At 34.8% G+C, this 24,185-nt stretch overlaps 1 protein-coding gene across 2 annotated transcripts in view; it reads left to right on the top strand.

Moving 5' to 3' along the window:
* The window catches only part of LOC121420312 (ephrin type-B receptor 3-like), a 43,492-nt gene that overhangs the window by 3,613 nt on the left and 15,694 nt on the right, over window positions 1-24,185 (top strand). The window contains exons 3-8 of one of the 2 annotated variants that reach the window (XM_041614897.1): window positions 8,154-8,420; window positions 14,189-14,370; window positions 18,499-18,592; window positions 19,017-19,358; window positions 20,420-20,530; window positions 22,170-22,238. In XM_041614897.1, the coding sequence (XP_041470831.1) occupies window positions 8,154-8,420; window positions 14,189-14,370; window positions 18,499-18,592; window positions 19,017-19,358; window positions 20,420-20,530; window positions 22,170-22,238 (1,065 nt within the window). The remainder of the gene's footprint in view (window positions 1-8,153; window positions 8,421-14,188; window positions 14,371-18,498; window positions 18,593-19,016; window positions 19,359-20,419; window positions 20,531-22,169; window positions 22,239-24,185) is intronic. The other variant, XM_041614898.1, reaches the window with a different exon arrangement.

Genomic DNA, 24,185 nt, shown 5'->3' on the forward strand with positions numbered 1-24,185 from the left:
ATTAGCCATAATAAAAATGAAAGGATAATGTATTTAATTGGAGAAATTTCGGACCACATGGGAATCGTCTTGACGAACACAGAGTTTGTAGCTTCAAGCTAACTATTATCACGAAATGAGCGCTACAACTACATGTGCCTTAGAAACGTACTCAATGTCTGCATCCCTGACACGCTTTGAGATGTATCCTTAGCTACTGTATGTAGTGCCTGGATTTCAAAGGAAAGTAGAGAGGAAACGAAGATAAGAATCAACTTCAAACCCTTGGGTACAAGAATAAGACATAGTCATAATGACTTGTTTTATGCTAATCAAGATGGGAACAGACGGCCAACTTGGCAACTACGTGTATATAGGCATTTTGTGAAGAGAAGACAATTCATCTGTTAAATAAAATGTCCATGATAGGAAGAACACAGTTTCGCATAGTGAGTTCAAAAACGTGTTTACAGTTTTTCGCACTGTGGACTAGGTGGGGATATAGTTCATGTTGTTAAAGGGGAAGTTCACCCTGAAAAAAACTTTGTTGTAAAAATAGCAGAAAAATTAGTAAAAAATATTGGTGAAGGTTTGAGGAAAATCCGTTAAAAAGTAAGAAAGTTATTAGAGTTCAAAGTTTTGGATCTGTGACGTCATAAACGAGCAGCTGCCCCATGTGTTATGTAATATAAAATGCATGAATTTCAAATTTTTTATGGTTCCTGATTACATAATTTTGTTTTCTATTCATGATCAGGTGTGAAATGATTTGTCTATTGATATACAAAAGGTACAGTGAAAAACATTTTCCATTTTCTGAGAAAATGACATTTCTTTGATTTTTTACCATTTGCTATGTATGAATGCTGCTCGCATATGACGTCACAACTCAAATAATTGAAATTCTAATAACTTTTTAATTATTTGATGAATTTTTTCTCAAACCTGCGGCAATATCTTTTATTAATTTTTCTGCTATTTTTACAATAAACTTTTTGTCAGGGTGAACTTCCCCTTTAAGATGCTCATCGTTAAAAAAAATAAAGACAGTTGTAGTGAGTAAAATCGTGCAGAATTCATTATAAACTTTAAGAAACACCATCCAGGAATATGAAAGTGAAGTCTGTTAAAACATGAAATCACTACGATATTGTTAATCCCAAATTGGCAACGCGGCGGTGGGTGGATTTCGAAAAGTGCTAGAGATAACTCGCCAATTCGACAAGCACTTGATTATCAAGAATGTGTTGTTACTCTTAGTGGTACATATAATACCTGCAAGGTGTGGTTGTAAGCAAATGAATAGTTCATTATCATAGGTCGGCATTATAAAGAAAAAATGAAGAAGTATTTTGAAGCATATTGCCTTTTCAGTCATTTTGTGTATTGATGAGAAACATTGCTTAAAATGACATCATATTTATTTCAAATTGTCAATACCGATAGATATGATAGATAACGTGATTACAATCCTTAGTATATTTTTTTATTCATAACCTTTTGAATATTTGTCAGAATTATTTCAAAATCTCACACAAGAACCCATTTTTCTGCTTTTCATTTTTTGTTAAGTATGTTCAGATGATTCTCCATTCGGGTTGGAGAGCGCCCTTATCGATATGAAAGTGGACCTGTTTTTATTAAACAGGGTAATTACGTGTTCTGTTTACAGGTGGTGCGTCTCAATCCGCGCCCTTAAACATTTCCAGAAAGATTATCCATGAATCTTTCAGATTAAAAGAAGGTTTATGATGAATATTTGTTGCTTATGAATCATATGTTAGGTCATGATGACATCTTGAGGGATCCCCTCCAAAGTATCATCAGAATGTAGCTAATGACACATGGAATGTATACGTCATATATTTGTTCATTGAACGTATTTCATGTGAGATTAAGAAGATCCCTGTTTGACAGGGGATTTAAGAATGACTTTTTGGAGGTCAGTCAAGTGAAGGAAATCTTGAAGGTTGTAAGGATTGCAGGAATGTAGTTGAAAGGCAATTAAAAGGTATATTGTGGTATTTTGACTAAACGTTTCCAAATATCGCGAAGATGGACTGGCAAAAGTTTACGCTTTTCGGGATGGTCGAACGATCAATCCTTAGTACTAGTCCAATAGATATTTTTCATACCTGGAAAAGTTGTTAAGTACAAGGTTTTTTTGTTGATTTGCATTCTAGATGGGTATTGAAGTAAATTCAGCTTGGTTGCCACCTTGGCAACCTTGAGCATTTTTTTTAATTAGCCTAATTAGCATAATCATCTAATTAGCATATTACGATATGTAATATGCTACTTCTCTTAAACCAGAAGGATTAAAAAACATAAATAATGTCGTTTTACTAAGAGGTCCTGTGACGAGGAATCGATTTATAGCAATAATTTAAATATCTAAGTCATAATAATAATAATAATAATTTGCATTTATATAGCGCTTTATCAATCTACGACTGTTCAAAGCGCTTCACAATTATTATTATTAATATTAAGTCATGCAATTATCGTAATCAGCTTAATTAGCATAATGAGCTAATTAGCATAAGTGTAATATATACGTATTTGTGGATGTCTATCCAAAAAAAGCCCAATATGTAGATAATGCATCTTTTTTAGGGTTTTCTATAGCGAGGAATTCATTTATGACATTATTTTTCAATTTTAACCAATGTTATTGCTGTAATTAGATTAATTAGCATAATGCACTAATTAACACATACACATGTATTATGTGTAATACATATAAAGATATATATTTCTTTGTCATTTCATATCGAGAATGTATGAAAACATGATTAATACATCTACTCTATGCTTGTTTTCTATGGCGAGGAATTCATTTATGACATTATTTTTCCCTTCTTACCAATGTCATTGTCGTAATTAGCATAATTAGCACAATGAGCTAATTACCACATACAGTGTATGTGCAATAGGCCTATGTACATTCCTTTGTCATTTTATATCGAAAATGCCAAATACATAAATAAAACAGCTATCCCATGGTTTTCTATGACGAGGAATTAATTTCTGACATTATTTTTCCCCCTTTTGCCAATGTAATTGTCGTAATTAGTATAATTAGCATAATGCGCTAATTAACATATATGTGCAATACATATATTCATTTGTCATTTTATATAAAAAATGCCCGAATACATGAATAATACATCTATCCCATGGTTTTCTACGACGAGGAATTAATTTCTGACATTATTTTTTCCCCTTTATACCAATGTAATTGTCGTAATTAGTATAATTAGCATAATGCGCTAATTAACATATATGTGCAATATATATATTCCTTTGTCATTTTATACTGAGTGAGAATTCCCGAAAACATGAATAATACAGCTATCCTATAGTTTTCGATGAGGAATTCTTTTGTGACATTATCTTTTCCTTTAAACAATGTTATTGTTATAATTAGCTTAATATACATAATGCACTAATTAATATATATTTGCAATAAATAAATTTTTGTGTCAAAGTACTGTCTACATCGGCCTGAAAACATATAATACAGCTCTTCTAATGTTTTCTATGTTGAATTCATTCATGACAGTAATTTTCCATTTTAACCATTAAGAATTACTGGCCCAATGCACTAATTAACATCTATGTGCAATATATCAAGTATATATTCCTATGACCAGTGTGTTGGCTCAGTTGGTAGAGCGTCCGTCTCACAACCGGGAGGTCAGGGGTTCAAACCCCGGCCGCGTCAGACCAAAGACGTTAAAAGATGGGAGTTACTGCTACCCTGTTTGACGTTCAACGATTAAAGGGATAGAGCCTCGTCGATCTGGCCCTGCTCAGCGGCTGCCGTGCCCACGATCATTTGGGCAAACCAAATTTTCATTTCATTTCATGTCTATTTCGAACAATAAATTATGGATTTTCATTTTTTTTCTATGTTAGTTTATATCGAGTGTGCCTGAAAACATGAAAAATACAGCTGTCCTATGGTTAGTGGTAATTAAAATACAGGTGCAATACATATATTTCGTTGTCACTGAAGTTATTGTCTCGCCTGCATAGCAGAGGGAAACTATAGGTGCCGCTTTTCCGACAGTGGCGGCGATGGCAGCGTCGTCAACATTGATATCATATACATCAAGCAACGTCAATGTCATTATAACTTAGAAAGTATATGAAGATAGTTCATGAAACTGGGACATAAAGTAATCAAGCATTACTTACATCTTGCCTTAGTTTCAGGTCGCATGACTAAGGTCAATGGTCATTTACGGCCAATTAACTCTTGTTGGGGGAATACATATCGAAATCTTAACCAAGGATAAGTTTTTGAAATGTCGTCATAACATAAAAAGTTTATGGACCTAGTTCACGAAACTTAAACATAAGGGTAATCAAGTAATCCTGAATATTCTGTTTGAGTTTCAGGTCACATGACCTAGGTCAAAGGTCACTTTGCGTCAATGAACTTTGGCCATGTTGGGGTATTTGTGGAATTGTCATAACTTTAAAAGTTAATGGATCCACATGTAAATAGAACTTGGACATACACATGTAAATGCAACCATGTAGGCCTATCCCTGTATATCCTGTGCGCATGTCAGACCAAGATCAAAGGTAAGGTCAATGAACTTTGGCCATGTTAGGGGTATTTTTTAACTTGGCATCATATCTTAGAAAGTTTATGGATCTAGTTCATGAAACATAAACATATGGGTAATCAAGGATGAAGGATTGTTTTGCACACATGTTAGGTCATTTGATGATGGTCTAAGACCATTTTGGATCAATGGGCATCATATGAATTGTTCTTACGTGAATATTTTATGCAATACCTGTTTTCATAGTCAAAACTGCTGCTTTATAAAATCGTTAATGCAGGCGAGAAAGCCAGAGGCGTTCCACTTTGATTAGCTCATTATGCCAATTAAGCTAATTACACCATTAACATTGTTTAAAGTGAAATACGATATCATAGAATTCCTCGTCATAGAAAACTATGAAATAGCTGTATTATTCATGTTTTTGACATTTTTTTATTATAAAATGACAAAGGAATATAAATATATATATTGTAATTATATTGTTTATTATGTTAATTAGCGCAGTATACTGATTGCACTAATTACACAATAACATTTGTGAAACGGGGACAATAATGTCACAAAAGAATTCTTCATCATAGAAAACCATTGGATAGCTGTAATTGTTTGTTTTCAGGCTTTCTCAATATAAAATGAAAAGGAATATATATATGTTAATTAGTGTATTATGCTAATTACGCAAATTACATTGGTAAAAGGTAAAAATAATGTCATAAGTGAATTCCTAGTCATAGGAAATCATCGGATAGCTGTACTATTCATGTTTTCGGGCATTCTTGATAAAAAATGACAAAGGAATATATATTCATATATAAAATATTGCTCATAGGTTAATTAACGCATTATGCTAATTACGCTAATTACGCTAATTATAAATAACATTTTTTAAACCGGAAAAATAATTTCACAAAAGAATTCCTCATAGAATAATACCATAGGATAGCTGTATTATTTATGCTTTCAGGCTGTTGTAGTACTTTGACAAATAAATCTATATGTATATGTTAATTAGTGCATTAGGTTGATTATGCTAATTATGCTAATTACAGCAACTGCATTGGTTAAAATGGAAAAATAATGTCATAAATGAATTCCTCGCCATAGAAAACCATAGGATAGCTGTATTATTCATTTTTTGGACATTCTCGATATGAAATGACAAAGAAATATGTATTTTATATATATTACACACATATATGTTAATTAGTGCAATATGCTAATTATGCTAATTACAGCGATTAAATTGGTTAAAATGGAAAAATAATGTCATAAATGAATTCCTCGCTATAGAAAACCATAAAAGGGTTGTATTATTTACGTATTGGGAATTTTCTGGATAGACATCCACAAATACATATATACAGTGTATTACACTTATGCTAATTAGCTAATTATGCTAATTAGGCTGATTGCGAAAATTGCATAACTTAGATATTTAAAATATTATTATGCATGGATTCAATGTCACAGGACCTCTTAGAAAAATTATATTGCTTATGTTTTTAGTCTTTCTGGTTTAAGAGAACTAGTATATTACATATCGTACATATGCTAATTAGATGATTATGCTAATTAGGCTAATTAAAAAAATTGCTCAAGGTTGCCAAGGTGGCAACCAAGCTGAATTTACTTCAATACCCATCTAGAACACGAATCAACAAAAAAACCTTGTACTTAACAACTTTTCCAGGTCTTGTACATGGCCTATGAGACCGTCTACTGGACTATGCGTTTGACCCATCTAGTACTGTGATAGAAAACACTCGAACGATTTTCCAACCAGTTTTAAAAATACAAAAGCGCTTTTGAAAGCTGTAGATCAAGTACAGTTTAGGCAGTTGTCTCAACTTAGGATGGGTTAATTTTAATTTTTATTTCTATGACGACGTCATGATTTTTCATAATCATGTACATTTTTTCTCAGATTTTTTTCTCTGACTTGTGAAACAATTAATCCATTCCGTGAAAATACATAGTGTGCATTTGACCTTAGCTGCAATGCACTTTTGAGTTTAATGAAAGAATCAAGATTCCATACTCAATATTGTTGATGAATTGTAATTTGCTAATCACATCGCGATGCATCGGGATTCGAGATTCCATGCTTTGTATTTAATTCAAAAGATTAATACAACAGCCAAATGTAGACTTCGAAGGTCATTAAGAGCACGTAATCGAACACCGCAGGAAATCCACAAAAGCAACCGAGGATCGTGATTCGACATGTTCATAGAATGGCATGGCAAAGCGAAATAGATAACCTCAATTAATTAACAGTCATGATCCAGGGTTAGTCTGCTATGTAAACCCTTCACTCGAGTAGGGTCTGAACTGCAGCCTACTCATGTCTTGTGTACTGAAGACCCTTGAAACAGCAAGTTTTTTTTTATGTGCTAGTGTCAGTTGCGTGGAGTCACACTTGTTGATCAAAGTTTCAATCAGGGTCTGTGCCTGCAGACTAATCCAGGGGTATGCGATAATTAGGACTTGCCATATATTTCTGTATCCCATTGACCTGATCAAAGTATAACATTGCTTTGATATACAGGAAACCAATCTTGATCACTTTTGTAAAATATCGGCATCGGTAAATTCTGCCATGTGTAACCTAAAAAAATAAAATGAGGTTTTGAAATCAATGTTTTTTTTATGAGATAACACCTAGAATAACGTGAAAAATGTTCACTTTAAACTCTGACTATTTTGACAATGGGCATAATGGTTGAATCTTGAATTCAGCCATTGTTATCAATATTCAAGCGGGTAGTCTGCTCGCTTGTCAAATTGGGTTGACTTATGTTTTTTTTTGTGAGGGCACGAACTGCTCGCTCGCCATAAATTCAATAATAACTGCATTCAAAACTATATATGCACCTCAAAACATCTTAGATTGTTATTACCTAAAGGATTGTGATGAATAATAGACATCAAAATACGCTCATATTTGTTGTAAAAATACATAATAAATGTATATATTAATATGAATTGGTTCGTTTCTGTTAAGGAACAAGGTTATGGATATTAATCCATTGCAGACCATTCACCTAGACCTGAGGTTTTCCATCAAACATAGATGAATAACAATGCTATTGTTTGTTTTCCGGTAAATATACTTTTCGGGGGTAAAACAAACGCCTGTGATATGAAGAACAAAGCATTCGGGAATATACAGATAAATCATGTCTTTTAGGGGAGATTTGCATTACTTGGAGTATTGTTTGTCCGATTAAACGTTATAATAGCGACTTTCCGCAAATCAATGCCGACGGATTCTACAAGATATAAAATGTATTGAAAATGCCCGTCAAATCACAATTGAGAGCGGAGAGGTCTTTGTCTCAAATTCGTAAGCCGGGAAAGTTGATCGTTGTAAAATTCTAAGCTGACGAAAGATTGAAAAACATGTCGTCCACGACACGGATATCCCGATTCACCGATTTTCGACAATGACTGCTTCATCATGTAAGGCTTTTGAGAATCTTATGTTCTCTACGTTCCTGAATGCGACTGCATAGTGTTGCAAACACTACCTCATTATACCAGAGCAAAACGCAATAATGACCACATTTGCTCCATTATTTTCATTTATAGCCCCATCTATAGCATATATCACACCAACAGTAGAAACAACCATCGGGTCAACGGTTCGGCTAGAATGTAATGCTACCGGAGATCCGGAACCGACTATCTCCTGGAGGAGGCCAAACCCGGGTCAACTTCTCCCTAATGGTCGTCGAGTATCAGCAGGCCGGGTATTATCAGTACGGATAGCATCAATATCCGATGGCGGAAGGTTTATATGTGAGGCTAGAAACTCCCTCGCTGTCATCTCACAGCCGATGAGCTTAAACGTAAAACGTAAGTATGATAACAATTCATTAAAGTTGTGTTTATGTATATAATATAAAAAGTATTTAAAACAAAAAAGTCGATATAATGATTCTGTCTGTGTAGTGTTAGCTAGGTCACCTTTTATGTAACAGCTTTATGAATGTTTATGGAGAATGTTTGCATTTCAATATAAGTTTCATCAATCACAGCTTCAAAAGACTGATGACCACAAGTGTATCAAGCCTTCTACGATATAAAAGTATAGTGTGAAGTAGTTGTTTGGTCACAGAGACCTGGTAGAGCTGTTCGGCATTGTAAGCTCGACTCTTCTAAGACATATACTTGACCTACCATCACAAAACCAAAAATACATGTAAGTCGCCAGGTAAGGTTCTCTGTAAATAGCCAAAATAGTACTTTAGTCAACCTTAAACCTCGCTTTTTCCTTATTTTTAAAGCTCTTGCCGAATTTCCTCTGCATTCAATCAATCACTTTTAATTGTTATTATTGGTCAGTTTCAACATATTATACATGATCATTTTAAAGCTTAGGAAATTAATTTTCAAGCTCACTAAAAAAATCGTAATATTCATTTTGGTCGGCACATTGTTGGTTTTGGGTGGCAGGTCACACATTACATAGGAATGGTATTTAATTTCACTGAGTAAATCCTGCTTTACCAAACAATAAATTACCGAAGATCATGTCATCAGTTTAGATTGGCAGATTAGTGTAAAAGGGTTAATTGGTAGAAATCCAAAATTTATCTCTATTTTTCCCGAATTTGTAATTAAGTCGAATTTTCTTCTTTCGGAATATGTAACAGAAACAGTCATAACTTATGTCAATAGGCCTACACGTATATCGAATCACCATGTTTCAGTCATCATGCTTAACATTCATAATGTTCATGGCAACTCTACTAAGTTTTAGAAATATGATATGCATGTAGACAGATATTATCTCATCGTCTTTAGATATGAAATCGAAACTGATCTCATGCGTTTTACAATAACAACTAGGCACATGGCTGTATACAGTAACTCATTTTCATGCGGGTCACGTACTTATTATCATGATCAAGAGAGTCTTATTCTTTATTGCTAAGATCATCAAATCAACATCCAATCTGACAATGACTACTGTTGCATCTTTGTCACGTAAAGCAAATAAAGTAGTATCTATTCGATGCCGATTCAGACTAGTAGGCAGGGAAATATCATATTTCTTCTGATCTTGCAGTGGCATCTACAAATTGCAGTTCGTCCTTTTAATTTCTTGTTTTAACTTCCCAAATCTCGCAATCAATTGCAGGGAGTTTCAGCTTGTGAAATCAATATCTTGCAATTGCAATGCAATATGTTGTTTCTTCCAGACGTCTCTCTCCATAGTGGCAAGGGTAATGTCCATTAATGATAGAAAGGTCTACTTGAATTATTGATTGGAATAAGAAATCAAGGGTAATCAATGCAATCGGAAGTAAGTAACATGATCTGAAATTAATTGCAAGACTTACAATTGATTGCTAAATACAGTAAAAAAAAACGGTCAAGTTTTATCCAATGAGCATTTCCGTGGTATATGAAATGGGTAAATTATGTACAATTACGATTGTGTGCAGAGTCCATAATAAAACAATGGTTAAACCACTGCCAATGCTTTTATGACGATCTAAATGAGTTAAGATAGACAAATAATATGTGCAGAATCTTTTAATGATAATAATAATAATAGCAACAATAATAAACAGTATGCGCTCTCAAGGGACTTTGATATCATTACCCCCGTTGTAGCTCGGAAGCCGTAATTACTATGATTACAGCGCACACGCGTTTCAAGGAATAAATTCCTGTTAGGTACCCATTCACCTCACCTGGGTTGAGTGCAGCAACGTGGGGATAAATTTCTTGCCGAAGAAAATTACGCCATGGCTGGGATTCGAACCCACGACCCTCTGTTTCAAAGTCCGGAGACTAATCCACTGGGCTAAAACGCTCCATAATATATTGTTCTTAACACGAGGCACGATAATATTTAAAGAATTATGTTGTTACCTCCTCACTTATCTCTCCATGAAGAGAGGGGTAATATGCACTGATGCATAAGGATACTTGCAATATTGATTTGAAAAAAGAACCAAGAATGATTACGGTCAAGGAATTTATTGGTTAGTTGTCAAACACCTGATATAAGTTGCAACCAACTTCAGTATCTGAAATCAACTACAAGTCTTTCGATTGAATGCGAGGTTACAATCAAAATCTTGTTAATTCCAACTGAAAGTATGAATTGGTTCACCTTACATGGACATGGTAGAATATGTTTATTTTGGTCGGATGGCCAAAGAAAACAGTGTTGGAGTCAATCTCAAGGCTTCTCTGATGAGCAATGTCTGGTAAGATAGGTTACTTTACGTGTAGATGAATACCATTGACATTATTCCCAAAGCATTATATGTTGTTGCTTCCTCGCTGATCTCTCCATGAGGAGGGGGGTAATCATATTGAATCGATGACGATTACTGGAGAATTCTTGCAAATCATTGTTTGGTTCTTAGGACGATTTAGAATCTTTAATCATTTGTAATATGACAATTTGCATCCAATTCACCACATTTGGCAGTTTGGTTGAACAAAAAACGAATCAGAGTACATGGTGATTAGGTGAGTGGTTGATGACTTTGATTTTATTTACTCGAATATCATATGTTATGTCATTTTTTTATGTATTTCTTGTATAGACTATGCACTTTTCGTGCTAGAACCTAGAGAAAGCTGTCTAGGCTACCCTGACAATTGAAATCTCTCCAGACAAAATGTAGAATCTGGACGAAAAATCTAGAAGTATTGTTTATTACGCGAATCACAATAATACTTGTGCGACGTATTGTTTCTTCCTTATAGAGCTCTGCATCGTGACAAGGGTAATTAATATACACTAGTAAATACGGAATACATACTTGCAGTATTGAATGTAAGGAGACAGTATCTGTGTGTCCTTGGAATTTATGGGGAAGTTCACAAATTATTGAAATCACTTTCAAGCAATATTGGGTTGTGAAACGATTAAAAAATATGCAATCGATTGCCTTTTTATGCAAAAAGTGAAGAGAGTAAATGAAAAAAATCGCATTGGTGAATACTAAAATGATGGGAAATATGTTTAGGGCTTTTTTATATCACAAGACAATTCTACTCTCTTAGCCTAGAAATCCAGCTGATTACATCATACCTTAATTTATAATAAGGAAATCAAATGATTAGCCCAGGAAACATATATCGTGAGAGTTAGAGCAGTGAACGCAAGATGCCCCCTTTCACATGGAATGAAACCGTAACGCATTATAGACATAACGCAAATAAAACATTCCATAGATATTTGATTCAATTAATACGCATCGTGCCCAAATCACACCTGATTAATTGTCGATGAATTTCAGGCAGAGTTCATCCACTGTTGGATGTAGCCCTCTTCACGATCATTCCATGCGATCTGTTCTGAGCCAGGTTGTTTTGATGTTATCCATCTATTTATACAAAATGATTAGTAGTATCAACTCCTTGGTATATAGTATACCATTTTTACAATGCTCAGATTGATAGAACGATGTTGTATCTCGTAGGAATAGGCCCTCTGAGAAATCATAGTTTATCTTCCTACTTTATGTTTTCTTTGTAAGCATTTTGATCCTTAATAATAATAACAACTAGCATTTAGTACGCTCTCCATAGTTAACTACATCACAGCTTTACAAACTAGATTAAAACAAGAGTACATAATAATTACAATAAAAATACATTCAAAAGAAATTAACCGGAAAAGAGGGATGTTTTAGAAGTTTTTTGAATTGATCTGAAGAGTTTGATGATTTAATGAAAGTGGGTAAGTGTTCCACTCTTTAGAAGCAGTAACACTAATTGTGCGATCACCTGTTTTTGTACGAGTTTTGGGTTCCTTTAGTTCCTTTGGGTTCCTTTAGTTCCTTTATTTCTTATATTAAAATTAATCGCCTTAAATGAAACGTGACTATATAGTGCGCAATTGATGAAATTATTTTTGAAGATATTCCGCGTCATTTTTGGAAATTTGTTATACATGTAGTTTTGTTGTTGCCGGTATGCTCGTCAGCATTTTTATAAACATTCTATTATCATCCATGGATAGATTAAGAGATCATTTCTAGGTATGGGGATAGGTGCCTGGTACTATTTTCATTCCCCCGAAACAATCGCTGTATAGCCTCTCCATTAAACCCACAACTCATGGTGATCATATTAAGTTAATATCAAGGAGTATGCGAGGAAGTATGCGTCATGGGTTGGGGCTGAGAGCTCCACCCTCCGTCCGTGGTCTTTCAAGTGTTAACTTCCTTTAGCCTATTTCGTGGGTGTTTGGGGGCATCCTAACAACCTGTGATACTGTCTGGCTTGTGCTGAATTGATTTTAACTGCCAATGACAAGGATGTTTTAGCGGGTTTTCTAAAACCCAGCCTCAGAATGCACGCGCCGATCATGGCAAGACGCATAGATCATGGCAAGACGCATAGGTATTTGCATCCTGTATAGACAGTGTTATAAGAAGCCCTCAGACACGACGTCCTTCACATCGCAATGCACGGGCCCATTTACTATTCATCTAACACTAGGTGCTGACTAGGGGACGAGCACGATCCTTATTGCACATATTAGAATACTTAAATGGCTAGGAACACCTGATTAGGCGATTGCGAAAGCTAATACTGTTGGTTTTCTACCTTAAAAAAGCGGAGCTTTAGATAAAATATGGGCATGCATTTTACACATTATTACATAGTGTTTTGCATAAATTTGCAATGGTTTTGATCATTGTGATTAACCTGTCACCAGTCACAATACACTTGATACATGTTTATAATTTGTAACTGAAACCTTGCCGATTTGTAGTGTTTCCTTTTCTCGCCATAAATCCAAGACTAATGTCTTTTGATTTTAAAATTAATATTCATAACCAAGTTCTTCGGAGAGTCTTCAGAATAGGTTTGATATGTCATTTAAATGTTGTTTTCTTAACATTAATTTTAAAGTATCCGCTACTTTATGGAGCAGTTGGGTTAAACAGATCGTATGCACACTGTAAGAGGCATATTAAAACTGAAATATTTGCTGCGCTACCATAAATGTCTGTCAACGATGTTTCCTATATGAAGCCACTTGCCACAGGCGGGTCACATTGATATTCATTTATTCTATATATGGTTCGTGGACTATATAACGCAGATTATTTTTAGCAATTACAAATGAGGCGATTAGATGCCATGTGGTAAGGTGAACGAACTTATAAAATCAAGGGAGAAAACCATATTCGTGGTTCTAACAAATAATTTATGTTATTTTGATGTGTATTTGTTTCAAATATTTTCAATATTACAAATCCGTATATTAAATGGTTGGCCTATACATCATTTATCCTTTCACATTAAAATATTAACACTGACTAAACACAATTTATTAGGTTAGAAATGTGAACACCAATTTAACTAGTTTTGCATTGATTCCCACTTCAAACAAAGTGAAACGATGCAATTTCAAAACAATTAATTAAACATTGAATAAGGGCAAATTTGTAAACTTAACTTTATGCAGACAATTATATGAAATACACAGTTGGGGGAACAGATAACTTTGGTACTCCAGACTTGCGCGTGTAAAACGAATAACGCTATGTCATTCCATAATTATCCATGTAAACTGTATGGCGTAAACAAGACTCATATTTTGACAGACAATTATCGTTTCTCGATCTTACATCACGCAGATGCACCATTCCTCCAGACAGACCGGTCCGACACACAGGTGTACGGTTACCACTCTCAGATGGTGAACATGACCTGTGCATGGAGTGGTTTCCCGCCTCCTTACATCACGTGGACAATCAATGGGAGATCGGTCACAAGAAGAGCAAGTAGACAGTACCAAGATGGCGTTAGCACTTTATCGGTAAGCACGTGTTAATGGCAAGCGCAACAGGGCAAGCACTTCGCAAACAATACAGTCATATAGGACCATGTCTATCGCGTTTCAATATAAACTATACACTGTAAAAAAAAATACAGTGCTTGTATAGTGACTGCACTAGTGCTGATTTTCTAGTTTAAATTTGAACTAGAAAATCCGCACTCGTAGTGCAGTGACTATACAAGCACTGTAAGTGCTAAATTGGAACTTCATTTTTTTACAGTGTATATGTTACAAGTATAACACACATGATGATGCCGATAAACATTACAAATATCTAGACACGTGCAAATAATTACAATGCAATAACAAGGATCGTTACCTTATATTTAAAAGACTTTTGGGAACTTTAATTGTATAGTAACTACCATGACAACGGGGCTTAGCAGCAAATCCCAATCGGGGTTTGCATTGAAATCAACATATTGACAAAAGCTACATTATTTGTAATATTTTTGTATGCATAACGGGTCCCGGGTATACACTGCGATATGAATATTGTATGATCATGATGATTCAGGTACTCATTCTACTCATTTGATGAAAGCGTGGAAAATTGTATTAACAGCTACTGCAAAGTCATTATTGTCATAACTTTTGAGCTCTGAACGTTTCATTACCTTAGAACAACACAGATATTTATTATCAGTGAATTGAAATGTTTCTACTGGAAATGAAATGTACGTTTTTTTATAATCTGAATACATGCCTATTTGCATGTTCCCATTCCTGTTTTATCAAACTGAACGTGGCGTAATTGCCTCAAATCAAGACCTTCATGTTTTTTTTGAGACAACATAATGAAAGGGAAAGTAAAGTTTACGACTATGTGTCATGTTATTCTTATTAATGGTCAACGGTTGAAACACCTGGGAACAGATGTTCACCTTGGAAATACACAGTGTCTCTTCCTTAATTGATTTGTGTTGTATTTATAGCTCGTTTAATTGTTGGTTTCCTTGTAAATGCTGTAATGACTGGTCAGTCGCAAGTGGGTTGATGCCACCATCATGCTGACCCAACCTACTCCAGTGTTCCGTTTCAAAAAGATATTATGGTAATCAATGCACAGTTTCTGTAATAAGTTAACCATCAGCCAATCAGATTGAACGATTTCAGTAGCGTTTAACTGCCATTTCAAATTTGTTACAATAACAAGTATAAAATGCGTCCTCTACCGACCAAATATATATAATTTCCAATGGTAAGCCGTACATGCCATACGTCGATTGGGGTCTTTTTTATTGTTTATCTTTTTGTTTGTATGACTGAGGCATGACACTTTAGCATGTACTCATCTACTTAACTAAACAAATGAGTATGACGAAAGGAAAGCAGGATTGCGCGTATCATGCATGTTTCATGGGAAACGGCCTCCGTCTAATCAATAGCACATGATCAGACAACATGGTGATCCTTGCGTTCTGAATAGTGCAGCCATCGGCTAATCGGTGTTGTAATCATTAGAACTGTCCGATCTATTTTGATACGCTTCACCATCCATTCTTTCCCTTCCATCGTACTTTGAATGAATGTTTACTCCTCAGTTAACTTGCATTGCTAATGATATTGTGTTTAGTTTTTTAAGTCGTGTATAGTCTTGATTATCAAGATTTATTTAAATTTCCTCATGTATACAAGTACATCGAACCTTTGTTTTTATATTATATATACACCGATGTATGCATGATTGATTTGTTTTAAATGAGGTTTTCGCATTCGGATTCTTTGTTGTTCGTTTACTTGGATATCTTGTATATTCTTAGTTCTTGCTTTTTTCTTTCTTAGCAATGAAACTATTGTACAGTGTGTATCAAAAAAAGTTCACTCTTACAAAAAATCCCGTAAAATTATATATTTGTAATATCCTGACGATTTTTCCACATTTTAACATTGGTACAGATCCACTTAAGCAAATGACGATATAACTGTTAAAAACTATTTCCGCTTGAGTGAGCACCACATACTTTTGAAAAGTGAAAAATAATTTTGCACAGAACTTTAAAATAGATGTGCGAGTAAAAGTAGAACTTAATCATGAAGAACACGAGGAATTTAGCTAGTAAAATTGATCTGATGATATATTTTACCTTTTTTTAACTTCTTTCCTTGCCAAAAACACTTCGAAGACTGCATTGCGCCCAACTCCCCCACACACAGAAGCTATCGTGACAGTATTTGTTTTAAACTGAGCTGTGATTTACATGAAATGGCTTAGGCTTCATTTTCATTTTGTTAATCATTGTCAAGCTTGGGAAAAGTGTGGAGAAACAAGTATTAAATAAAAAATGAAATGTAAACCCACTTTAAATGATACAAATTTAGTGAAAATGCTGGAGATGTCTTAAATAAACTTTTGTTCAGATTCAATTATGTCCTCAGATCCAGCTGGCAGAAAAAAAAGGGCAAAGGTTGTGCTACTAAGTGTTGAAATGTCGATTTGGATGGTAAAATTGTTAAAAAATGCTTGAATGTATCCGTTTAATTTCAATTGACTAAAAGTGCAAGGGAAATTGATGAGAAATGTTTCGCACTATTTGATTTCGCCCTTTCCCTTTTACACAGCGTGAAATCAAGCATTTCTGCGCAAACAGATTTCCACGAGCTTTACAAAAATGGGCAGTGCTCACGCAAGTGTAACATTCTGTCAAAACTTTTACTTTCATTGGATAGATGAGACCCAAACCCAAGAATATATGTGATAAAATTACCAGCATGTTGTATATTTTTTTTATTCCCAGTGCTTTTTCAAATTGTAAACTTTTTTTTACGCACTGTATAAAGCGCTTTATCAATTTTGTATATTATCATATATTATAATTTTGTTATCATTACTATTATGCTATAACTATTATTAATATAATTATTATTATAAATTCCGTATTCAAAGGAATGACTATTATCTTAGGATTGGCGTAAAATGTAAAACGGGGTATTTCTCATGTTTCGGAGGATCATGATTAAATAAAATTGTTTTCGTGAAATGTACACAGAATGCAAAAAGGATATATAAGGTTATAAATATGGTGTAAAGCTTGTACTTAAACATGAACAAATGGAGAGAGAAGTTTATATTTTTCATCATGACTGTGTTTCAACCTGTCATTAAAATTTGAATTAAAGTGGCAACAAAAAAAGTTTTCCTGCAAAAGTCACAAGTGAAATCAGAAGGGAAAAGTGCATTTTAAGTTATATATATATATTTTATTATTATTATTATATTTTTTTTTTTGGGGGGGGGGGTAAAATAGTGGCAAAAAGGATGAACATTAACTTGGGACACCGCCAAATATTGGCAAATTTCTTGGCTTCAGAATGTCTGCGATCAAGTCTTTGAACGATTAAGTTGACCTTCACCATGCACCTGTCTCAAATGGCCATTTTATTATCAATCATTAAGTGAATAGAAATGTCGTAAAGATACATTCTCGAAGCAACAAATGAGGTCTCAAGCACTCATTCAATGAACAAGGTTATAATATAACCTTGTTCTCAGATATATCTCCATGTGTGGCAAAATAAAGGTGGCAATGTTTGGCTTATTTTCTCTTTTTCTTTGGGGCAAATGCTTGATTTTTTTTACACTGACAGTTTCCAATACACCTATTATTCATACAACTTGGCTCTTATTTAAATTTGATTCTTTAAATCATTTTTTTTCTTAATTAAAAATAGAGATAAAAAAATGAAAATTTTCTTGCCATTTTACTTTCCACCAATAGAGGGCGCACACAAATATATGCCCAAAATTTAAGTTTTTGAGCGTGCTGGTGAATGAAAAAAATATTCTTAAGTTACTAATTAAAAATAAATTGCAACTGTATGGAAATTAGTAATTTTGGTCACAAAAGTGATATTTTAATGATTTTTTAAAAGTGTGTGCTCTGTACAACATTGGCATACCATAGTCCTACATCTAGATTCCCCACAGGCAGGGTGGTAGCAGTGAACAAATGAGGTCTCAAGAGGCATGAAAGTGTTACATGGTCACTTGATACCTGAAACAACGGTCCTGAACAAGTGGTCTGAATTCTATTCGATCATTTTTGTTTCAGCCACTTGTCATGAAGATACCTGACAATCTAATTGTGATATTCTATTATTATTCAGATAACTCCCCAAGCCAGGGACTTTGGGACGTATAGATGCCATGCATCCAATAATTTGGGAAGGAGCCAACACGCTATTGTTCTCTCCAGAGCAGGTATGTAGTAGAAAAAAAAATGGCGCCGCAAAACAAAATAATCGACGTCCAACCAATATGAGGTGTTTTCGCTCTGCGACGAAAGGAAGGTTTAAAATGCAGTAAACGTATTGAAAATGCCCGTAAAATGGCAAAGAATGATCATGATAACTGGAAAGTATTTGTCTCACATAACAGTCATGAAATCCTACAATATTAATAAAGAATGTATCATTCTCATTTTAGTTCGTGCATTGATGGATCCCGGCCTTAACGCACTTTTTTATGTACAAGCAATTTTCTTTTTGGATTGTCACAACAGAATTTCGATCATAGATTTGACAATTTAAAGTTTTATTTAAGGTAATTTTTGCGTCATGAAATGAAATGTTGTAATAGCATTCAACATCACACGAAACATAAAGTACTTGCGTTTTCTTGTCAGAGCCTCCACCCGTTCCCCGCCACATCCGGCCTGGTAGGATCACAGACACCACGATACAGATCTTGCTCGACCCGCCACACGTGGCAGCTCGGGGATTTCCCCTCCTTTATTTTCACGTGGCTTACCATCCTGTCATGATGGGGAACCTCCGCCAGAGTCGCCCGGCCCAATTCCTTCTCAATGATGTCCAGGATGAGGAAGGGCCAGCCTTAATCAGACAGGACTTCCCGACGGAAAGGCAGCTGTATGAAAACGGAAATGGGTTCCAGGACCAGCCACCACTTGACCAGATCCAACAGCCATATGTTTCGCCACAAGTCCAAGTTCGTCGATTTGATATTGGTATGTACTAATTCCCGTGTCCGTGTATCACTTCATTATTAAACTTGCGTACACAATAATATTGGCCTATTATAGAAAATGCATCTTAACAATAGCCGGGACCTCTTTTGACCACGTATCCTATAGATTGATAGGACTTCAGATTACTGCATCTGTGGCGGTCACAACCGTGGGACTCTCAAGGAAGAATACAATGGGTATAGTAAAAAAAAAGATACCATAGAAAACGGCAACCGAGGACTTGGTCTATCTTATCTGCCATTTCACACGGTACATAAATTTGTGATGTGAATGATGATTCCAGTGAAAAATAAAGCTAGGGACGAGTCTTTAGCACGTGTTAAACGAAACTAGAACATGATTAGAATCACGAAGCACGCAATCACCATTACAATGATGATTCAAGATTCACGTGTGAAAAGACCCTAAACACACCCACTTTTCCTTGCAACGTCTCTTGCGTAATCCTTTTATTGATTAGCATTGACAATGCAATAGGGATCAGAAAACCCTTTGTATATACACATAGGCGGCGGGGGGGGGGGGACGTGTCCCCCCTAAATTTGAGGAGGGGGGGGGTGGACGGTCCCCCCTAAATTTGTTGTTTTTTTTTTTGCATGTCAAAAAATTGTTGGTTGTCCCCTCCTGAAAATACTTTATTTTCATACGTCCCCCTAAAATTGTTGGGTTGAGAACCTTTTTTTTTTTGTCAAAAAATTGTTGGTTGTCCCCTCCTAAAGTTTTTGGCTTCCGCCGCCAATGTATATACATGTATAAAGCACAAAAGCTTGCAGTCACTAAATGATGGACTAAAGGTGTTTTTAGCTACGTATAATAGACGTGGTAATGGCGCCGAATTGTGAACGGCATGTTCTGACCTCAAGGTCTTACAGCAACGACTACATCTTGAATTTACAAGGACTCGGTATTTTTCTTCTAGCAAAAATTCGCAGCAGAATTCAAATAATATTTTACCCCGACTTATGTCAAACGGGACGGATACGGTAGAAAAACGAATGTAATCGCATTGTTCTGAAACTTTTGTTTGATCCCATCTATAGGAAATAGCTTTGTTCTGACTCATCTTCGCCCTCTTACCACCTACCTCATCCGAATATCAGCAGGGAATGCCGTCGGACATGGGAACTTCTCAGAGTTACGAATCGCTACAGGTATTGTAAATCTACATTATACCATGTATGTGATATCGCATTAGTTCAATTTTGTGACCATTTTTGTAGTTGAAACGTTTGATATGCCACCAGTCTATAAAAAACAACAAAACAATGCATGCTCTATGTTTAGCCGAATAAAAAACGTTGTTGAAAAATAAAGGGTTAGGCACAACAGCATGAAATCGAGTCATTTTTTAAGCAGATATCTCCAGATGAATAACAATGACTACTGTAAAAAAAAATGTCCGACGTATAGAAAACATCTGTTTTTTTCAGCTAAGTATATATCTCCATTAGATTATTTAGTCGGTTGAGAAAGCCTTCTTTTCTTTACCTGTTGATTGCTATGGTCTGTGGTTTTAACCGATTAACTATTGTCACTATTTTATAACTATTGCTCACCTGCATTCGAAATCTTCTGTTCCGCACTGTGTTCGTGCCACTTTAATCATGTTGATATCCGTTGTATTCTTAACATAATATTCTAAACATAACCTGGATTAGTTACCAGGGGGGTGTTTCACAAAGATTTAAGTATGACTTAGGTCGCACTTAAATGTCGACGCGTACATGATATGCAACGCGCAATCTTATTGATCAATACGCAGTAGTGCGCGTCCTCTTGGCATGATCTGACCAATGCTGTCACGCCTTTTATACTGCGCGCAACTAGGCATTTAAGTGCGACTCTAAGTCATACTTAAATCTTTGTGAAACACCCCCCTGGTGAGTGTTTAATAAAGCTGTTCGTAAGATACGAACGACTTTACGCACGACTGGTGATCCTTTCTTTTGCTATGTGATATCATTGCGTAATTGAGTTATGACCTGTAAGAACATGTTCCAGTCGTGGGCAAAGTCGTTCGTAACTTTACGAACAGCTTTACGAAACACCCACCCGAGGCCTGTTGCAGAAAGAGTTGCGTTTAAACGCAAGTCAAAAAAATCAAATGCAAGTCCCAAATGCGCGCTGTTGATTGGTTGAAAATCAAGTTGCGCATGATTTTGAGAGTTGCGATCGATTGCAACTCTTTCTGCAACGGCCCCCTGTACGCATGTCATCAAGCCCATTCCTTTTAGTAGTAATACCGACTATCAGAAACATATGTTTATAATTTACATTTAGGCCAGCGTATATTTATATGGATGTAGGTAAGCACTTTTTTTAAAGGAATAATGTTGTATGTAGTAATTACACGTGGGGTAACAAGCGCAAACATTTATAATACAGTGGGGATCAAGGGTAGTAGCGATACTATATTCCGTGCTTTCAAATGGTAATAATACAAAAAAAAAATATATTCGAAGAATGAATAAAAGAATACACTGGAATAACCTAAAGTTTAAGAGCATTTCAAATTGTTATTTCCTTTAATTTCAAATATTCCAACGATAAGTACTGATAAAATAGGGTATCTAGCGCTAACATTCGTTTTTATAGAGGATATTGAGAATAATAATATGTATATGCATTGTTTGCTTTAATACTAGAGTATGCACTTAAATGTATTTCCATAAAAACAGTTGAAATGGGGAAAACGTTATTAATTAATGCATGCGTAAGATATGCGTTGTTTAGAAATAAATATTCTTAACATGTAGATATTTGCATCTCTGTTTTTATCGTTTCTTTTAGCTCCATCGCATACAGTAGTTCGGGCATCGAACCTTTCTAATCCCCTAGCAGTACCCCTACTATCAACCGGTATATAATATCACTATTACACTCTAAAATAAAGAAAGTGACAATGAAGCATCGGATCGCATAGGTGTTAAAGCATTATCAAGTCGAATCCGTAATGTTATAATGGTTATATACTTTAGTAATATAAAACAAGTGCCATTGTAAAATTGAGGACACCCAAGTAAACAAAACATATCAGGCCTATCAAAACAAATGACTCTCGAATTTTGCCGGTTTCATGACAAATCCTGACAAAATAATATTTAACCTAAAGCTCATGTGGTTTACTGGATTATTCCTACTTCATGAAATTCCGATATTCTGTCAAAATATTTCTTAATTTGTCGTCATTTTAAATCAAATTATTCTTTTTTTACTCGAATAGCACCATGTTAATGAAATATTATTATTTTTTGACATATATTTCAATTATCGTTATTTCACTGAAAATGTATCGGCTAATGTATTACCTATCGATCCGATGTTCTGTTCACAAGTAAATTACGTCATTTCATCAAAATTGTTTCTTGCTTCTCCTGTTGTCATACTCATTTATTCATTTGATTTGGAGCTGCCATTTTTATTTGAGTAGACGTATAGTCATTTTCATTGCACAGCACAAATTAAAAGAATACTGATATATATATTTTTTCAATAATAATAATATAAACAGCATCAATGAGTGATATGACAAATATCAAATTCCTGCGTGCATAGCAGAGCAAGACTATAGGCGCCGCTTTTCTGACGGAGATGACGACCGCGGCGTCGTCAACATTGTAATCTTAACAAAGGTTAAGTTTTTGAAATGACATCATAACTTTAAAAGTTAATGGATTTAGTTCATGAATGGACATAAGGGTAATGGTATAACACTAAACATTCGGTCTGAGTTTCAAGTCACATAATTGCGATCAAAGGTTATCTTGTATTTTGCCCATGTTGGGGAAATTTGTTGAATTGCAAGCATAAATTTGAGAGTTTATGGATCTTGTTAATCAAACTTGGAGATTATGGTAATAGATTAACACTTAACATTTTGTTCGAGTTTCAAGTCACATAACCAAGGTTGAACGTCATCTTGGATTAATGATTTTTTTGCCATGTTTGGGTATTTGTTAAATTGCCATTATAACTTTGAAAGTTTATAGATCCAGTTAATGAAACTTAGATATAAGAGCAATCAAGTATCAGCGAATATCCTGTGCAGGTTTCAGGCCATCTGTCCAAGGTCAAAGTTTATTTAGGGTCAATGAACTTTGGCCAGGGAATTTGCAAAATTGTCATCATAAATTTGAAAGCTTATGGGTCAAGTTTATGAAAGAGGAATCATGTATCATTGAACATCCTGCATGAGATTCAGATCATATGATCATGGTCAAAGTTCTATTAGGGTCATTGACCGTATTTTATTATAATACGAATTGTATTAAAACAAAAATATTCAATAGTTGTTTTTCAAAGTCAGAATTGCTGCCATATTGTCTAGTGAAATGCAGGCAAGACTGCCAGAGGCGCTCCACTTTTTTATATACATTGTTTGATAATATGTGTGTAATTATTATACATATTATCAAATAATCATTCCCCATCCAAAAGAAAAAAAAAAATTATTAAGCTTGATCAACGACTAAAAACTGAGGATTATAAGAGACGCATCTTTTGTCATCTTATTCTACGGGAGTATGATATCACTTTTTGACAGAAATATATTGCTTTAATTATCAGAGTAGATATTTATCGCAATTAAAAATTGTCTTTCTAGAGAGCTTTGGCTCTCTAGAAAGTTAGTTATTATTAGTAGCTTAAGAAAGTTAGTTATTATTAGTAGCTTATTTCAACAAATTGCGGAAAAGAACATTGTTGATTTCGTAATATATTGATAGCCTTTGTCATATCAGGGGTCCGTTTCATAAAACTTGTTATAACAACACATTGTCAATAACAGTTATAAGCTACTGATATATT

Source organism: Lytechinus variegatus, chromosome 8 (assembly GCF_018143015.1).
Source record: "Lytechinus variegatus isolate NC3 chromosome 8, Lvar_3.0, whole genome shotgun sequence".
In the NCBI taxonomy this organism is placed as follows: Eukaryota; Metazoa; Echinodermata; class Echinoidea; order Temnopleuroida; family Toxopneustidae; genus Lytechinus; species Lytechinus variegatus.